Raw genomic sequence first — 20090 nt, forward strand, 5'->3', positions numbered from 1 at the left:
TTGTCAGGGCACAGCTCGCTTGACTTCCCAGCAGGTGTAGTGTGGACACCTTGGCAATGTTATATATCTTAGAAGAATGCCGCATTACCTGTTGTCACTAGATAATGCAGTTTTTACAGTCGGCGGCAAGTCACGAGTGCAAGCTTCGAATGCTTGTGACCTTGAATCACTACACCGCGGGCAATTCAAACCCGTAAAAACAAACACAGTTGTATTGGTGGTCACCATTTTCCCCACTTGCAGACAATATGCTTAAAGGAAAGATTGAGTGCATTTTCACTTTTTGGACAAAGGAAATTAGATGTGTGCACATATGGTGTATGGTAATATAAACGCTAAATAAAACCAGACGCCGAGAGAATGCACACCACAAGAAACATTATTTGGTGTTGCTGTTTTGGCGGTGCACATCCACAAAGAACTAAACTCGCATTCGTCAATAACAAGGCATTACAAGGCAGTGTGGCAATTTGAAAATGACCATTCAAACAAGGGCCATTGCCAACACACGTTGCCAGTGTTGTTCATTTCAAGGCAGTGTTTTTGATGTGGCGACTTGAGATTTTACAGATTTTGATTTAAAGCTTTCGTGACTGCAGGGATTCATATTCTTGGCTCTTTCGATAAAGTCACGTAGAAGGGAAACAATGATTTAAAAAATATATATTTTTTACAGAGTTCAGCTTTCTGTGCAGGTGGATAGATTTGTTTCACTTACAAATGAGAACAGCCAAACCCAAGCATATTCAGTAAGCGATATTTTTTTATTTTTCTTAACACATCTTGAACATGAACCCCAAATGGCAGTTTACAAATGAAGACGACAACAGGCGATCAAATCTGATGGAGTTCAGAGGAAACCAGTTAAGACTTCTCAAAATGGCTCATAAATTGGTCACAAAACCAGGTGCTGCCACAAACGAACGCTCCAACATCGCAGCTGTTTTTTTTATTACCATAAACGATATTCTAATGCTATTTTAAGCAGGGTATCCGGGGGCTCTTCTCCATACAAGCCAGTGTACATTTGTTTAAATGAATGCGACATCTGCGTTTTAACTTGCTTTACACTGCAAGCCATCACCTTGGTGAAAGAGTGGGGTGAAATTAGTTGAAATTGACGATTTGTAATGAAACTACAGTCATGGACACCATCGTACCATAACATTACATTAAAACAAAAATTTTAACCGTGTCGGTGGTTTCAAGGTGCAAACGTGAAACAAACCACCCACTTGCCTCCAGTTAACTGTTGGTGTGCGGTGTGCACATGGCTAAACAAAACGAAAAACCCAAGCCAGCAAGACTCAGGAGTGCGCTCGACACGCGCGCACAGCAAAACATTACGTGGACAAGAGCTTGCAGTAAAGTAAACACAAATCGACGTGATATAGTTGTTAATCTCGTGACCAACTGGACGAGTGGCTGACCAGAATACCGATGTTGATGCAGACGAAGCTGCTAATCGTGCAGTGTGAACAGCTTTATTATATATACCTCTTTCAAATAAACACTTACAAACTCGAGTTAAAGATAAATTAAATCAAAATGGCAGATTTGCCACGTAAAGCGCAGTGTCCATGCACAAGTGCTGTGGAGTCTTTGGAGGAGTGATGGGCTTACACGACCTCACGACTTACCCTGTTATGTATAGATTATATGTGCGGTTTCTCAATTTACTGAAAAACCAGACAACTTAGTCACTGCACCTTAAGCTTTAAACTTAAAAAGCTAAGATAAGACTTGGGATTAACGTCAGCTTGATTGCAGTGCCTCTTTTAAACAGACGTGGCCACTACGAAAAGCCCAAGGTGCTTACTGCATTACAGTACGTAATTAAATCTTGGGAAATAACTGGTGAACAACAAAAATGTGCTTTGCAAGCGAGCGTGCCAAACTGCGATACCGGCAAGCATGTGTCAATGCTTTCTGGAACTGGGAGGACAGCAGGACGTGGTGGTGGAAACGGCAGTCGCGTGCCTCTCACGCCGCACGTCGAATCAAACCGTTCTTCTCTGGCTGGAAGAAGTTCTCCACCATTGCTTCTATCAAGTCATCCAGCTCTTTGGCCAGACCAACCGTGTCTCTGCAAAACAAAAGTTTCACCCATGACACAACAATAATAATAATAATACGACTGCGTGGGGTTTTTGCGGTTGCGCCATATATCACTCTCTGGTGCGCTGTACTGCTCTGTTTCCGAAGAAGCTCCCAGCGTGTGCAGCGAAACGTCGGACACCATGCTCAAACAACACGCGGCTCAACCCAAAAAACGCATCAAGACAGCAATACATCACACACCAAAACGAACATAGCCATTTTTAAAAAATCTCAACTGACGTGATGCCAGCACGATGAGAACACAATGCCCATTCGGGATGATTTTGCATTTTTTAAAAATGACTTTACATTATTATGCGTGCATCCCTCCACTCCATCTCGTCCCTGCCCTGCCCTCTCTTGACCCTACGTGCCGCCCTCTGTCACGGTCATTCCTCGGCCCTCGCACGTCCCCCTGCCATCGAACTCGCTCAGTTTCCGTTACGGCTTTGTAAACTATGTTTAGTGCTCGAGAAAAATAAGATTACGTTAGGATGCCATTATGCACAAACTACAGGCCCATGGGCAAAAAAGCTTGCACGGATGAAACCCATTAAATGGGAAAATACTAGTAATGTCGCCTAGCAGTATTTCTGTTCCTGCTGAGGCTACATGAGAAAGCTGTCAATTAAGAGGGTCTGTGTAGGAGGAGGCAGCCACCATCTAAGTAGGAAACACTGGGGCAGCACCACGTCTGCTAACCCTTCCGATTAATGCTCCCACCCCAGTCTGTCAAAAGCAGAACTTTGCATTTTTCTTATTTTCACCTGACAAAAATTGTACGGAGCGGTACGACCGTTCGAAAATCGTTACACAGTATAAAGGATTACAAATTAGCCGCTGGTTGCTCGAGTCGGTAGGGCCTGCAAAAGTGTGCACTGTGCATTTGGCACGCTGAGTGCAACATGTTGGTAAAAGGGATTACAAATCGGATTACAAATCAGATTACAAGTTAGATTACAAATCGGCAGCCTGTTGCTCGAGTCAGTAGGACCAACAAGCACACGGTTACGTGTGCGCTGTGCATTCGGCAAGCTGAGTGCGTGTGTGCGTGTGTGCGTGTGTGCGTGGCCTCAAGGTGCACATAGCCTGGCACCAGCGTCGTGGTGACGTCACCACCACTTAGTGGCGAATGGTGGTTGTTGTGTGTGCGTGTGTGCGTGTGCGAGCGGTAACCTCTTGCCGGGCGTAGCGCACATCTCGGCATAGTACTTGATCTTGGGCTCCGTGCCGCTCGTGCGCATCGTTGCCACGCAGCCGTTGGCGAAGGTGAACGTGATCATCTGGCTGCTGCTGCTGCTCGGCAACAGCTGTGCAACAACAACAACAACGCGGTGGAGCAATCCAAGCAACAAGTTTTAACGAGAGTATTATACGGTCCCTTTGCCAAACCTGCTGTTGGATGAAGGCCTTTCCACTCACCTCCGCACATTGGTCGGTGCAAGGCGGGAGCATACGAGTAGAGTACTGTAAAATAATGGATCCTGCTTAGCTGCCCCCTGCTGCCCACAACGGAGCCACACAGCCTATCGCACCCGGTTACGCGTGACGGCCACACACCCAAGCGGTATCCCCACTTAGCCTCCGCGATCCGACCACATCGGGACAACATTCTGAGAGTTTGGTCACAGGCTCGGGGGGGGGGAAGGGAAATCCCCCCACCGTTTGGCATCGCGAGCAGCAGGCGTCAAGGTGAAGCGGTGGTGAAGCGCGTGCGAGGCTTACGGCGCGCTTGTCGGCCTGGCCGCTGTCGTAGCCCGTGGTGAGGTCCCGCACGTGGGCGATCTCGTAGGGCCCGCAGCACGTGGGGTACGCCGCCCGGCCGCTGCCGCCGCCGCTCACGCCGCCTTCCTCCTCCGCGCCTGCCCACTTGCGAAGGCGCTCAAACATGCGCACGATGGTGGGTGGGTCGTGGCAGATGAAGTAGGAGGTGCACGAGATGTGGTAGCCGTACCTGCACGCGCGCGATAACGGGGGTCTATGAGGAGGCGTAGAGAACGCGTTCGGGGTGGCCCGAGGGCTTGGACCGACGAGTGGTAAAAAAAAAAATCTACGAGTTGCACTTCGATGTCAAAAAAAAAAAGAGTCAACAAATAAATGCTCAAAAATTCAAGTGTGGAAGAGAAAGAGTAGTTTGATATATAGCCTGACCCAGAAAAAACACACTTGGATTACAATCAGCTGGATTCAGGCCTCCCAACGTTGTATCAGCCATGGGGTCGCCTTTTTGCTAAACTTCATCCAGCTGATCAGCATGGGTTGGTGTAGGTGGGACTCAGGACTGGTTCAAATATAACTCTCTACTGGTGTTAGTTATTGCTTCAGGTAACATAGCACAGTGGATGAACCACTGTGCCACCGTTCCCTCCGACCGTTATATACACGGTTTCTTTTAGTAAGTGAGCCTGCCCTGGATAAATAATTACATTTAACCCGTTGTCCAGAATGAAGGTACAACATGTACATTTGTGCATCGAAGAAAAAACAGCAGATATTCACACAAGTATATAATTATGGATCACTACGTATTGAAAAATTACTGGTGACATTAGCTAAGTATGTATTATATTTAACTTATTTCACACTGTACGTAGCCAACCATGCTAATCGGAGGTGTGGGGGAAGGACAACAACATAAACACAAAAAGCAGCTCAAGAAATTCGTTTTCAATCTAGATTTAAGAGTGTAGAGCTCCAGTGGCTTCCTAATGTCAGAAGAACGTTCCAGACGGCCGCAGAAGCGCACCTGAAAGCGTGCAATGCGGTGGACTGTCTTTGTTCCATGGCTAGCCAAGATGACCGCAGTTCGCATGAGGATGATTTATGTTGATGGTTTATGGGTGCAAAAGTGGCACGCATACTCCTCGTAGATGAGGGTGAGCTGTTTGGTAAGCGTTAGCTTCTTGGTAGCGAGGTGAATCGCCATCTCGGCCGCAACAGCCGCCGCACTCACGCCGTCCTTGTCCAGAACGGTGGTGCCGCACATGAACCCTGCGCTCACACACGGCGATCGCTCCCGTCATCACGGAACCTCCTGAACGACTTGTCTCGCTCCGGCACCAGACAGCAGAGAGGCCTCGCGAGCGCAGCTTACGAGGCGAAACGCGAGAGCGGCGACGTAGGCTTACCGATGGCCTCCTCGAAGGCAAACAGCACGGTCTTGCCTTGGTCCATGAGCTCTTTGGCACGGTTGCCCATCCACTTGAAGCCGGTTAGTGTCTCCTGAGGCCGGGATGGGTGCAGAGGACAAGGGTGGGAGCAGTGAAGAGCAGCAAGTTGAAAGACGCCCAGCGTTGATCCAACAATAAATTGGGATGAAAATTGAAATGCGCAAGGGCATGTCTTCATGATGTTCATTTATGCAATTTTGGGATACGATGTAAATAGGCCCCATGACCAAACCACCCCACCATGCACCGATCTTGTCCGCTTCAGGAAGCTAAAGAGCATTAAAGACTGGGCAGTGCTTGGATGGGTGACCACCTTGCATAGTAACAGATGTTATCGATGGCTGCACCGCAGTGTGAGAGCAGTGGAGCAAAATCCATTGCAGCGCTGCAATTCTCTCGCCCCCCGTCTACGCTCGCAGCTTTCACCCCACCCACACTGACCAGCGCGCTCAAGTATCATCACATAACCTGCACTACAAACAGTGCGTGTAGGGGGTGGGGGGTGACCCTGATCTAGCGGTGGACTGACAATCTGTGTGTGTACATGTACACACGTATTCAGGCCTGGGTGTGAGTCTGTAGGGCAGTGTTCTTCATTGCAAGGCCCGCGGGCCACTGGCGGGCCACCTTTAGTGCGACCCATTACGTGCGGCCTCCGACAATACACAACATGTGAAAACACCCCAATCATCATCGTGCTGTCAAACCCCCAATGGTTTCAACTGTGTGGCGGCCCTCACACTTACGTCTTACCGGCGAAAGTGACCTCCTCCGAAAATTAGCGAAGAACACTGCTGTAAGGGTGTGGTCGGTGTGCGCTGGGGCGCGCGTGCCACGTAGACCTGCCTCGAAATGGAACCCCTCTTTGTGGGCGATGGCTCGCAGGATCTTGGAGGAGACCGTGCTGGAGAGCATGGAGATGCGGTCCAGGGGAGCACGAGTGCCTGGGGGCGAGCGCTCCTTCCAACAGTAGAAGAGCCACCAGCCGAGCAGCGCTCCCACCTCATTGCCCGTGAACACCTTCCAGTCCCCACTGGGGCACAACCAGACAACGGCAATGACTGCCACAAGAGGCCACCAATCGCCACTAAAGCGGCGGGCGATGTCACCACGGCGCTTGTGCCAGGCAAAGGACGCTTTGAGGCGACGTGAAAAGTGTTGTCGAAAGCTCGGAAAGACCGTGGTGCTGGGGGTTAACCGGGCGCGACGGTTGGCATGCACACGGCTGACATGCACACGGCTGGCACGGACACGGTTGGCATGCACACGGCTGGCCTGTGCACGGCTGGCCTGCGCATGGCTGGTATTCACACGGCTGGCCTGCACACGGCTGGCCTGTGCACGGCTGGCCTGCACACGGCTGGCCTGTGCACGGCTGGCCTGTGCACGGCTGGCGCGGACACGCACAGCGCACGTGCCTCTACCAAGGACAAAGTTGGTGCAGAAAGACAAACACGTACATGTGCACTTCCAAACACACTGCTTTACATGCAGGACCACAGTTACATAGCACGATGTTGAACAGAGGATGGAATGAATGGAAGCAAAGGTGCGAGGCTTTTAACCACGAGTGGGATTTTTCAGGTTGACAACAACGTCGTATTAAAATTGAGTGAAAAGGAAAACCTTATGCCTAGATGCAATGCTTGAATTATTCAACGTTAATACGAATTATGCGTTTCAAATACTGTATAACTTGCGCCGTCTGCGATGTTAGCCATTTGAAGTGAATAATAAGAATGACGCTCGTGAAACTCCAAAACAAAACACAAATGAAAGAGATAAGGCGTTAAAAGTCAGCGTGAAAATACACAAAACAAAAACGTGAGACGAAAATTTGACTTACTCACTGTTGGGAGGACAAAGAGATGAGGAGAAAGAGAACAAGAGAAAGATAACAGTCAGAATACAGACTCTGCAGGCCTCCTACAGCTACGCTCAGCTTTAGGCAGCTATGGGCAGCTACGGGCAGGATGTACGGTGGACTCGCGCCGTATGCAGCCAACCGTGCTAGTCGGAAGTGCGGCAGGGGTCCAGTGCCCGTTGCGTTTATGGCAGGATCGCCGCCTCAAATCAGTACCTGGTGTGGTGTGTAAACTTCACTACTGTGGAGACAAAGGTGGCCGGGTGTGGTGCTGGTCACCCACCCTCTAGTGTGCCACAGTGCCAGACTTCATAGGTGCTACTCGCTAACAGCACTTGCCCCAACAGTGTGTTAAGGCTATCCGGAGGGGATCTTTGTCTTTACGAGTGAAGTGCACAACTCACGCGTCCTGCCGCTCGGCCACGGCCAGACGGTCCGCGTCAGGGTCGTTTGCGAGGATCACTCGCGCCCCCTCTCGCTCCGCCAGCTTTATCGCCAAATTCTGAAAAAAATCAAAACGCCAACGAAACGTACGCAAACAAATAAAATAATTCCGAGATTTCAATGTGGAACATCAATGGAAAGTATATGTTACGTATGAATGCACGCATTTCCCAAAACTTAACACGAACACGTACATCTGCAATTAAATCAGTGTGTTTCAATGTAAATAGCCTATCAGCCAACACTATTATTTGGGCTTCCAATGTTTATGCTGGCAGGAAATTGTAAATTGTCAAGATCGTTCGCGAGTGCCGTTCATCCAGGCCCCGAGTCAGACCTCCGCTGCCACCCCACAACTGCTTCTTCATCAGCGACTAAAAACATTACTATCCAGGCCCTGGTTTATTGTCTCACAGGGGTTCACAAGGGTGCATTGTGGAAGCGGCATTATTTGCTTCCACGATAGTGAACACCGGGGGTGGTACTAAAAGTCACACCCTGGTGTGATGTGTCCCGGATAGTTTGAGGACCAGATGAGATCTAGTATTATTTTTTACTTTAACTCTGCTTTTAATTGTATACATCTTATTTGTCTCATAACTGTGCTTCTTAAATATGTTATTGCATCTCCAATTAGCACGGTTGGCTACGTGCGGTGCGAAAGAAGTTCAACATTCATACATTGCTCGTTTTAATGTTCGGTTCGTGGCACTTCGTCCGTGCTCTCCAGTTGGCCAGGGTGTCCAATCCTGGCCAGCTGGCTCAAAAAATAAAACGAACAAGGAAAGCACGGCTCGCGGCTGCGTGCGGGCGCCCCTCCCACTCGGGAAGCGGCCCCGGCGGCGTCAACAAAGGCACCGCGTACCAGCACGCCCTTGCCCTCCTCCGGGTTGGGGTACTTGACGGTGGGAAACTCGGGATCGGGGTCCTTCTGCTCGGCCACGGCGATGGGCGGCGCGAGGCCGAAGGCGGCGAACGATGACTGCACGAAGTCGTGGCCCACGCCGTGCACGGACGTGTGCACGAACTTGAGGGGCGAGCGCTCGTTTTGCTCCCTGCCCGGCAAAGAAAGGAGCAGCTCAGCTTTCCCGACGGTTCGCTTAACGCAGACAAACGTAAAAGTGGTTCGTAAAAGTCGCAAATGACTTTGGGCACTGGCGCTTCGTCGATTGCCGTCGGAGTGCGCGAAGGTTATTCGCCACAATGCTGAGTTCACCTGCGGCGGACAGCACAACCAGCTGGGAGCGGCGGCGAACAGGCCACCGTGCGTGTCGCTCGAGGGTTTAGTAGAAGGCTCAAGAGGACATGGCAGAAACCGCGCATCAGCTGGGCAAGCGACATCAAAGAACGGACCCGAGACGGAACAGCAGCAGGGCACGGAAGAAACGCAGAACATAACACAGAACGTCGAGGCATCGCTACGTCAAGGCAGCACGAGTGGGGGGCACGTGTGCCCCAACCGTCGTAAAGACGGATATAAGAAGTACAAGATGCGTTTCCTTATTGATCTCACTAAAGAATGGCACCTGTGAAAGCAGAGTTTGCGCAAGTCGCTGAAGTAGTCGCGATTGATGTCGGCAAATGGGTCCTTGCACAGGGGGCTGGTGTCAGCCAGGGCTTCCAGCCACGACCCCTCCCAGGGCTCCAGGTTCTCCTGAATGGCACGTGCGATGCCCGTGTCGTGCGGCGAGATGATTTGGGCACCGTTGCTCCAGTACACCTGCCCAATTACGACCGGCGTCATGGGGGAAAACAACCATCCACGTGGGCTTGCCAAACTGGCACTGCTGTATGAGGGCATCCCCGACACCACATACAGATCGTGGGGGGGGTTTGTTTGGCTAGACTTCACCAAGCTGGTCAACGCGGGTCAGTGAAGGAGAGGCCACGACCGGTTGGGATGTCGCCCGCCACTGATTTTAGCTCTGACCAAGAACTGAACTCGGGTCACCGAGCTCATAAAACCATCATATTTACTTATATACAGCTTACCGCTCCACCTCAAAGTTGAGTAATAATCGCAAAATATTATTTGAAATCGTTCCAAATACCGTGGAAACGTAAAGACGGGTCACACGCACTCGGAGCCAGTCGTTCTTCCCATAAACACGGGGCTCAATGAAGACGTTTTCAAGTCCGAGCTGTAGAGTAAACACCGCCGAACAATAAAACACATGGCCACTTGAAAACGCCCTACAACAGCATAATTACAGCGCTTGCCTTGTAGCCATTGTCTTGCTTGGGGTTGTGGGAGGCGGTGACCATGATGCCGGCAGACAAACCAAGGTGCACCACCGTGTACGGCTGGACGCGTTCACACGAGTGCGCGCACAGGAACAAACAAAAACAATCTATTAAACATCGTATGCTTTAACATTAACTTGTCTGATGTAACCCTCTCTCTTTATGAAATGCTCAAGGACAGGGGTCATTGTTTTCGACTACGGTAAAAAAAATCTCAAGAGCCGCAATGCATGTGAACACGAGACGGTGGTCCTCGATAGATAACATCACGAAGCAGTCCTTACAGAACCACAGGTTGCCAACCACTGCTCTAGATGCATATTGTGCCACCTATTGGTAAAAATGAATGATGACATTTCGTTGAACAGTTGTGAGCAACATGAACTCTACTCGTAATACGGTACGGTGCCGGCGGTGCTAACTTAGGATACGTAAAGCAAAACATTCATTAGTTGCGCAACAGGTGGGGTAAACGACACAATAATAAAAACAATATCGTACGCATCATTAACCTCACAAGCACTGAAAAGACATCGGCACGCAAGGTTCAAATCCGGATACGTAATCCACGTGGGGGCAGCGTTAACAGTCTGGTGTAATCGGTCGAGAGTGTGTCACACTAAATGGAACGCACCACAAATGGGGTTGGTGAAATTTGAGAGAACAGGTAGACGGGGACTCCCTGGCTCAAAAACACCACCGCTGCCAGCCGGGAAAACCTGCCAGAGTCACGGACACAACCGCAGCAACATCTTGGCTCAATCGTTTCCACGCCCCCCTCAAAACTCATTTTATTTCCCCGAGGTCACCCCACGACTCATTGATCTTCCTCCTTATAACCGCTACCGCCGTTCCTGCTTCCTCTTCACAATCTCTCTCCATAGCTATCACTCATTCACAATCTCTCCATGGCCACCGTTCATTCACAATCTCTCTCCATAGCTACCACTCATTCACAATCTCTCTCCATAGCTATCACTCATTCACAATCTCTCTCCATAGCTACCACTCATTCACAATCTCTCTCCATAGCTATCACTCATTCACAATCTCTCTCCATAGCTACCACTCATTCACAATCTCTCTCCATAGCCACCACTCATTCACAATCTCTCTCCATAGCCACCACTCATTCACAATCTCTCTCCATGGCCATCACTCATTCACAATCTCTCTCCACGGCCACCGCTCATTCACAATCTCTCTCCATAGCCACCACTCATTCACAATCTCTCTCCATAGCCACCACTCATTCACAATCTCTCTCCATAGCTACCACTCATTCACAATCTCTCTCCATAGCTATCACTCATTCACAATCTCTCTCCATAGCTATCACTCATTCACAATCTCTCTCCATAGCTACCACTCATTCACAATCTCTCTCCATAGCCACCACTCATTCACAATCTCTCTCCATAGCCACCACTCATTCACAATCTCTCTCCATGGCCATCACTCATTCACAATCTCTCTCCATGGCCACCGCTCATTCACAATCTCTCTCCATAGCCACCGCTCATTCACAATCTCTCTCCATGGCTACCACTCATTCACAATCTCTCTCCATGGCCACCACTCATCCACAATCTCTCTCCATGGCTACCACTCATTCACAATCTCTCTCCATGGCTACCACTCATTCACAATCTCTCTCCATGGCCACCACTCATTCACAATCTCTCTCCATGGCCACCACTCATTCACAATCTCTCTCCATGGCCACCACTCATTCACAATCTCTCTCCATGGCCACCACTCATTCACAATCTCTCTCCATGGCCACCACTCATTTACAAACTCTCTACATGGCTATCACTCATTCACAAACTCTCTACATGGCTATCACTCATTCACAATCTCTCTCCATGGCCATCACTCATTCACAATCTCTCTCCATAGCTACCACTCATTCACAATCTCTCTCCATGGCCACCACTCATTCACAATCTCTCTCCATGGCCACCACTCATTCACAATCTCTCTCCATGGCCACCACTCATTCACAATCTCTCTCCATGGCCACCACTCATTCACAAACTCTCTACATGGCTATCACTCATTCACAAACTCTCTACATGGCTATCACTCATTCACAATCTCTCTCCATGGCCATCACTCATTCACAATCTCTCTCCATAGCTACCACTCATTCACAATCTCTCTCCATGGCCACCACTCATTCACAATCTGTCTCCATGTCTACCACTCATTCCCCATTGATCCAATCCATTTATCTTCATTTGCCCTCGTCAACTTTGCTTTAACCCAATTCAAGCATCACAGGCTCGCCCATTACTTCCTCATATATTTTATGCACCTCACCTTCCCCATTACATTCAAACATACCGTTCTTAATTTTTCTACAAAGCGCCTTGGTGAAGGCCTTGTTCAAGGTGCTATATAAATTACGTGAAGATAAGATGAGCCTTCATACACCACAGACTCCTCTGACAAGATACATTCAATTACCCCACTGCACAACACCCTTCACGTAAGGTATTTTATGACTCTTGCCAGTTTCATTATGAATAAATTGGGTTAACGAGCAACACAAAAATCAGCGATTTCCTACTCAAATGAGCATTGTGGCAGCGCACATCCAATGTTTAACAATCCTGAGCCAGTGGTGGAAAATCCACGTAACTGTGGCAGAAGCAGGAATATCCATAGCACAATCACTGTTGATGCCCCCACAAATTGGTACTTATTGTATCGACCGCGGACAGGTGATGGGCCGAGTTAACACCCAATTAAGATTTGATCTGACAACCTTACAATTGCGAGCCGCTTGCCCTACACTTGCTGTTGTGCTGCTGTTGTGCAGCTAAGCCACCCCGTTGTACACGGACAGGCTTTCTGCAATGCTGTGCTGGATGAGCGCCTCTCCATGCATGGTGGATCATGACAGTTATTTGAACATACTTCACCACGCTGGTTCGGGGGGGGGGGGGTGGTGAAGGAGCGGAACATCCACTTGAGAGCACAAGAGTACAGTCCAATATTACTGCATTGCCCTGTGCTGCCTACAACATAGCCCTGCACTCCATAACACCCATCCAAGCACTAACCACACTAAAAAAACCTGCTTAGCTTCTGAGATAGCGGAGCATTCTGGGAAAAAAATTCTCACAAACGAGCGTAACCTAGAAATGACGACTGAAAATGACACACTGGAAGTTCCTATATGCTTCATTTCACCGTATAAATGAATGCAAAAAATAAAGAGTAGATTTACACAACATGCACAAAACGGCAAACACTATCCAGCGTACACAACCTTCAATCAAGGCCACCTGAAGTTGTGAGACTTAGCAAAAAAAAAGTATAATTGCAGTAATGACATAGTCACACTCGCAGGAAATCTCGAGAACTTTCTCACGAATAACATCAGCCCATCTCGCACTCACACACACACGTATGTACATGGAACTTCCTTTGCACCGTATGTAGCCAAACGTGCTAATCCAAAGAAATTAGTTTTCAATCTATATGGTTTAAAAGTGCACAGCTCCAGTGGCTTCCTAATATTGGAAGGAAGAGCGTTCCAGATGGTCGCAGAAGCGCATCTGAAAGCGCGCGATTCGGTGACATGTACCACACATGCATGTGATCGCACCTTTTGCTACTGGAATTGCTGAGTGGATCAGCACGAGCATCATGGCCTATCACCACTCCTTTCTGCTTGAGATCCGGACACATCTTTTCCAAGTAGCGCATAAATCCCTGGGGAGGGGGGGCGGGTGGGGACAAAGACATTCGTACTTTATTATTTTATCGTCCGAAAATCCACCGCTGGATAAACACCTACCTATACCGTGGGTCATTTGAGCATATTTTACCACTGATCGTCGATGCGCGTTTGTGAAGAGGGAAACATAGAAGTGGGAACACAGAGGTAGAGTACAATAGCTATTGACTGCACTGCCCTCTACTGCATTCTACATAGCGCCCCACAGTCCCATGACAAACTGTGCATGGTAGCAACCTATCCAAGCACTCACCAGGCTCAACCCTAATGAGCCTGAGATATGATGAGATTTGGTGCATTGCAGGTGACCTGGTAATAGGTGTTTCGAGATTAAAAACTATTATAAACTAAACTTTTTATTTTACCAAGTAAGGCCCACTGAGCTATATTGCTCTTATTTTCAGAAGCGACCTGGCCACAAATGATACCTCAAAGAAGCAGCGGCTTATCATGTGGAAATCTATAGCAACCGATTACTCTAAACGCATGTTTCTAAATGTGGAGGGGAAAACCGGAGGAACCGGAGAAAAATCCATGTGACCACAGGGAGAACATGCAAACTCCAAATATACAGGTGTAAATTTGGATATCCAGGTATAAATTTGGAGTTTGCAGTAATAATAACACAGACACCGTTCAGCTCTCACGGCACGATATTGTTTACTCGGAATCAAGGGTCATCGCCGCACTGGCAAAAACACAGACACACACACTGCATCAGGACACACCAACAGACAACATCCAGCAATGTGGCTACATGGACACCCACGTGGGAGCGGTTAGCGGGGGGGGGGTGGCACCTGCGTGGTCTGGATGACGGTGAGGTCGTTCATGCACGAGCTTCCCGCTCCCATGGCGGCACGCAGCCCTGCCGTGCCAAACTCCATACGGCTGCCCAGCCTCTCCCGCAGTTCCGACACCGCTCCATCCTCCAGCAGTTTCTCCACCGTTGCTCTCGTCTTCTCGTTCTGCACAAAACAAAATACGCGCGCTCATCAGCGCCTTCCAGAGCCGGGCCCGGATGTTGGCCAGGACGGTGATGTGCCCATAGCATTTTTTTTTATGCCCTTCCCATAAATAGGGAAGGATATTAAATAAATGACATTCAAAATTAAACGACACCTTTCACACATTGGGTTTTTCTACAGCATCAGAGTCTGTTTATCCACTGCCGGATGAAGGCTTTGACCACAGCATCGCCACGCCTCGCGGTCTTGTGCTTCTAGCAGCGATCTCACTCCCGCACATGAACGGATACGATTGCTCCATCTCCGCGATTGTCTTCCCCTTCCCCGTAGGCACTCTCCCCCCGCCGCCTGCCACTCCGTCAGGAGTCTCGTCTGTCCGCCTTCGGCCATCATCCGTTCCTGCGGTGGTGTCCTGACCACATCAGCGGAGCTCGAACAAGAAATATTCTGCTTTACAATTGAATTGCGAAACGAATTTGAGGGGTTTCTTTTTTACTTCAATAAAATTTCCAAATACTATATTAAAAATAGTCCACGACTGTTTAGGAGTTTATTATGTATGTTGAACTTCTTTCGCACTGTACGTAGCCAACCGTGCTATATCGGAGACGCGATAATATTAAATGAGGCCTTCCAAAGCAGTTTCTGTCATGGGCTCCACACACCACCAGAACACCCTTTGCACACAAACCAACTAGAAACTACTCCTATGAATGCCCTACGTGAAAAAAATAACCAAACTGCGGAATCGCCAGCACACTTTTACCTCGGCGATAATGGAATGGGCGTGAATGCACTGTGCACACAAAAGCAGCTTATTTAAAAATTGGAAATGCTCTCTGGGAAACAAGAAAATTTGTAAGCAAACCCATTATGGATGCTGGGGGGGATGGGCGGAAACCATATTTACTCAGAGCTGCATTTGCAATACCATAGCCAGCGTGCGTCAATGTTTTAACAAGAAACCATCGCGTACTGTATACGCCCCTCTGACGGACACAACGTGCTTCAAGAAGCTGAGTTTTAATGAAGACAAAGTGGATGCAAATGCGTCTTTCTCCGCTGCGTCAACACTCCCTCAAGAACATGGTCAAACCCTCTGAGGCCGGGCACGAGATCCTGCAACCAAATGCAATTGTAAAGGATGCCGTTTCCTGGCAGACACGGAAGGAGATTCATCCGAATTGAGGTGTGATGGGACTGAGCGACTGCGGTAAAGACGACAGCAGCATTACATCTCGTGTGTGTTGATGGGTGTGGATCATTGCTAAAAAAAACCTCACCACTGTCCATGAACCCAAAAAGTTAGGCATGTGCCAAATGGAGATGGCTAAGGTATAGTATTACGGTTTCATCACCATCATGGCCACAGATCGGCATTACTGTTTTACTCGAGCAAAACCCGGCAGATGGTTTCCTTCTAACACCACGCTGTGTGCTACCAGCAAACAGCTTTGCTCCTTGTTATTAGTGTTGTCGTAAAATCGGTAACCGCGTGACACAAAAAAAAACAGTTACCAGTTTTCCGTAAGCACTGAAATGTCTCGAGCAACAAAATATCTTGCTCAGAAACATACGGGAAGCTGCTGCCTTGGAATATGGTGAGCACACTGGACTTACAACCCAGAGGTTATCGGTTCGATTCCATCTCCTGGCCCGGCAGTTGAAACTGTGGTGTAGGTTTCTGATATCCCCCCTCCCTCCCCTACCTCTTTGTCAACCCAACACCACAGTTAGTCGATCTGCAAGTCACGTGTAGTTGGGTAAAGTGTTGGTAGCCCACCTTCCTCCAAAACTTCTGGTCAGAATTGAGAAGAAAACCAAATGCCCTCTTAAGCTTGCTTAAGTGGAGGCCCTTTTGCCAGCAGTGGGGTGATGAGCAGTCAAGAGAGCAATCGCAGAGTTTCACCTCTGATCAACTGTATTCATCACTAAAATAGCACAAAATCATATTTCATCATTCCATCTTCCCCGATGGATTTCCCCTTCCATTACTCGGCTGCAACTCCATCCTTATTCTTTACCAACTGCCATCATCCCTTTGTCCTTTTCAATGTACAAGCAATAAATTGAGATGCATGGGACATAACAATGAGATATTTATTTCTGCCTTTCTTTAATGAAGGAAATACATTGTTGAGCACAGTAAAAGTGCCATTCTTTAGGCGCGTTCGAATCTTTCCATCCCACTGTCGCAAAATATCAACAATTGCGCACCGTGCATTGATTTACGGTGACTATTTTAGCAGTGGCCTTGAAGCATCAAGGCATAATGCCCACATTGAGTTTGTGCATGATCGTAGGACCATATTAATGAGCTTATTCAGGCCACAAAAGTCTCTCAGCAAACAGGTCATTTGCTCTATGTGTAAATTTGGAAAGTCTACCTTTGTGTTACAAAGAACCAGAAAAGGAATGTATTTGAGATTTATTGCAGATTATGAGTTGAATATTTTTAGATAACGTTTTAGGTAAAAAATAATTACTGATCTTTACAGATGAATTCAAATGCTGATGTTATTATTGCCTTTAATAATTCGACTATTAAGGTGTCATCTTAAGTGCTCTACCAACACTAGCCTCAAAATCACTGTACTGCAAGCGTGTCATATCAAGGCTTGTTGCTAAGTAACCGTAGGCCGTGGTGTTAAACTTTCAACAACAGCCACCTTTCATCACTAAGTGGCAGTGATGTCACCACAGTGCTTGTACCAGGCTAGGTGCACTTTGAGGCTGCAACGTGAAGGGTCGAAGGTTCGCTGCTGGTAGGAGGTCACGGGGCAGGCCCAGTGCTATGGGTTGACTGAGATGACCGGCAGATGCACCAGCTGTGCCAGGCTAGGTGCACAAGCTGTGCCCCCCACTGTGCCACCTCGCTGCATTTTATCCGCCCGGCGCTCCGCTCGTCGTTGTGAACCTCACTCCTCTGCTCGATAGCGTCCTTTATAAGCCTCCTCTCGCATAGAGACCGATCATGACACCACAGGTACTGGGTTCTTCGGCAAGTCCACCACTCAGCTGGGTATCCTCTTGCACAGCATCAGCTCCCATCTCTTGTCTACCGCGTTTCGCGTCCATTTAGCCCTCTCTATCTGGCCAAAGAGAAGCCGAATGGGCATACTATCCATGAACGAATCAAGATCATACCTGTCAAACCCTTATCAGTGCCCTACCTTATTACAGACTAATTCAGACCTTATTGGTCACCCCCGTGCCCCTTATACATCGCAAAGTTCATCCTACAAAGTCCCATCACAAGGGAAAAACACAAACATATAGAATACAACTTTTTGTGTCCCCGTATTGAAACGTCTGTGCCCCGTATGGACCTGAAAACTCAATTTCCCTGTACAAGAATACGGGGTAAACCGTATGGGCTGACACGGTATATGATGGAGCTTATCATTATTTCAGCTGGATCTGTCTGGGTAGGCCACCCGGCACCCCACATCAAGTACACCTCTCGCTATGATTGCAGACCCGTCCCATATGCTGGGCATCTGTGAAAAAGAGCTTCATAGCTCATCGGATTCCCCCAGTCTCAACACAGATGATTCTGATCAAGATTCCGACGTACCAACGGCTACCTTCCAGGGACTCGAAACAATTGTGCAGCAAGTGAGACATTTAATCCCGAGGTGTACTGTACAATTGAACAAGAATACGGGGTAAACTGTATGGGTTGACAAGTATGCTACTATAAACTACACTATGCACTACACTCTACATTTCATTACACTATAAAATGTGTTCGTATTGAAACGGCTACAAGAATACGGGTAAACTGTACGAATTGACAGGTACGCTACTATACACTACAATACAGGGTGCTTTAAAAAAAATGTTAATACTTACATTGGACTATCGTTTTTAATGGGGGGAAAAAGAACGGATAATAACACACTGTAACATAATAACAAATGTGATGTCAATAGCTTCAAAAAGTCAAAGATTCTCCACTTGTTCGCCATCGTTGTCAACACGTGGCCTGGAATCTTCTCGAGGTGGTCTCCAGAGCCTGGAGGCAGCAGCACATATCTATCTTGTGGTATTGTTGCAAATTCTCAGAAGTGCTACAAAAAGTAAGCACCCTGTACTATACACTAAACTACGCACTACACTCTATATTCCACGACACTATAAAATGTGCAGTATTGAAACAGCTGCACTCCGTATGGACCTGAAAACTCAACTTCCCTGTACAAGAATACGGGGCAAACGATACCGAGTTGATGTTGGTATGCAAGGCGGCCTCGCCTGCTGGATACGCACTCTCTCACGAGAACGCATGTTCACGTTGTATAGCAAGCGACGCTGGCACGCTGGCAAACAGCATAAATATTCCATGCAAATCCACGGCAGCGGAATAACAATACCGAGACACCCATTTTCTAAACAGAATTTCCAAACCGCGCAATGTGTGCCCGGTGAAGGTGGGTGGCCTTCCTTTGATGTCATTACCGAAACAATGGGATGAAAATGCAGAAACTATTGGCATTACGTGAACATTATGCACGGTACAGCATGTTTGATACACTGCTAGACGGGAGGGGGATCACCCACGCTGTACCACAGTCGATGTTGCTGCTGACAATGCGAACCCCCGCAGCCCCACGGCAACATCCCCACCCATCCGGGCAGTGTGCGGGTTAAATCAACGCCTGCTTAGCTGACGACGATCACACGTACAACAGTTACATTTAAAATAATGTAATACCACTTTGTACAGTTATTGCTGGACATTAAAGAGTTTTTATATTCAATCCAACCGGCTGTGTCCCGTGCTGATTCTCCGGGTTAAACTGCCTGCGTGTCTATAAGCACGCGACGTTGGTTGCGCGGTTGGAACCCTTGGGGGGGGGGTCCCACCGATGGGGGGGGGTCCCACCGATGGGGGGGGGGGTCCCACCGATGGGGGGGGGGTCCCACCGATGGGGGGGGGGGGGGTCCCACCGATGGGAGGGGTTCCCACCGGTTCCACCGTTGGCCCAACGTTGCTACGCGGTTGGAACCCTTGGACCAACGTCCCAGGTGCGCCGGGTCCGCCCGCCTGTAGAGGTCACGCCAAAAGGTGAACACCTGCCCGCTCGCCCTGTCCGGAAACACTTGGTGCAGGAGAGACGGCGCCACCGTGACCGACCCCACTCGAGCGCGTCGCCACCGCTGCCACCGCTGCCCCCCCCCGCCTCCTACCTCCCATCTCCCGCTCCGGCGACGGCGTCGCCCACGCACCCCCCGCGCCTGATAGTTGTCACACACGCACCTTGTCCCAGCGCAGCCACTGGCGCGCCGCAGTCTCCGTCACCGCCGCCAGCTCGTCAGACATCTCGACGGGCGGGGCGGGATAGCTCGCACACACGACACGGAGTTCATGCACACACGGAGTTCATGCACACACGCACGGAGTTCATGCACACACGGAGTTGTTCAGCGCAGAGACTTCGCCGCTGCGATTCAATTAAAGGGAGCGGAGGAGGAGGAGGAAGAGGAACGATCGAGAACCGTGAGAAACCCCGGGGCCCAGATTATATTCCGTAGCGTGGATACGC

General features: G+C 49.0%; 1 protein-coding gene across 1 annotated transcript; it reads right to left on the reverse strand.

Moving 5' to 3' along the window:
* Positions 1 to 745: 745 nt before the first annotated feature.
* Positions 746 to 20090, reverse strand: PGM2 (phosphoglucomutase 2). The gene is made up of 14 exons (XM_032955520.2): positions 19805 to 20090; positions 14374 to 14541; positions 13442 to 13548; positions 10457 to 10541; positions 9799 to 9882; positions 9105 to 9298; positions 8444 to 8633; positions 7539 to 7636; positions 6117 to 6303; positions 5229 to 5322; positions 4962 to 5091; positions 3826 to 4054; positions 3277 to 3410; positions 746 to 2086 (listed from the first exon to the last, which is right to left on the reverse strand). Exons 1-14 carry the CDS (start codon positions 19865 to 19867, stop codon positions 1984 to 1986), a joined length of 1866 nt encoding a protein of 621 aa, XP_032811411.1. The 5' UTR covers positions 19868 to 20090; the 3' UTR covers positions 746 to 1983.

Source organism: Petromyzon marinus, chromosome 16, assembly GCF_048934315.1.
Source record: "Petromyzon marinus isolate PM22_M1 ecotype Great Lakes invasive population chromosome 16, UKy_Petmar_22M1.pri1.0, whole genome shotgun sequence".
Classification (NCBI taxonomy): Eukaryota; Metazoa; Chordata; class Hyperoartia; order Petromyzontiformes; family Petromyzontidae; genus Petromyzon; species Petromyzon marinus.

Excerpts from the sequence above, each read along its gene's own strand:
- PGM2 (XM_032955520.2), bottom strand. The coding sequence starts at position 19,867 with ATGTCTGACGAGCTGGCGGCGGTGACGGAGACTGCGGCGCGCCAGTGG. Across the intron at positions 8,634-9,104 it reads CGCAAACTCTGCTTTCACAG|GGAGCAAAACGAGCGCTCGC; the intron begins GTGCCATTCTTT and ends TTTGCCGGGCAG. Across the intron at positions 5,323-6,116 it reads AAGAGGGGTTCCATTTCGAG|GAGACACTAACCGGCTTCAA; the intron begins GCAGGTCTACGT and ends TCCCGGCCTCAG.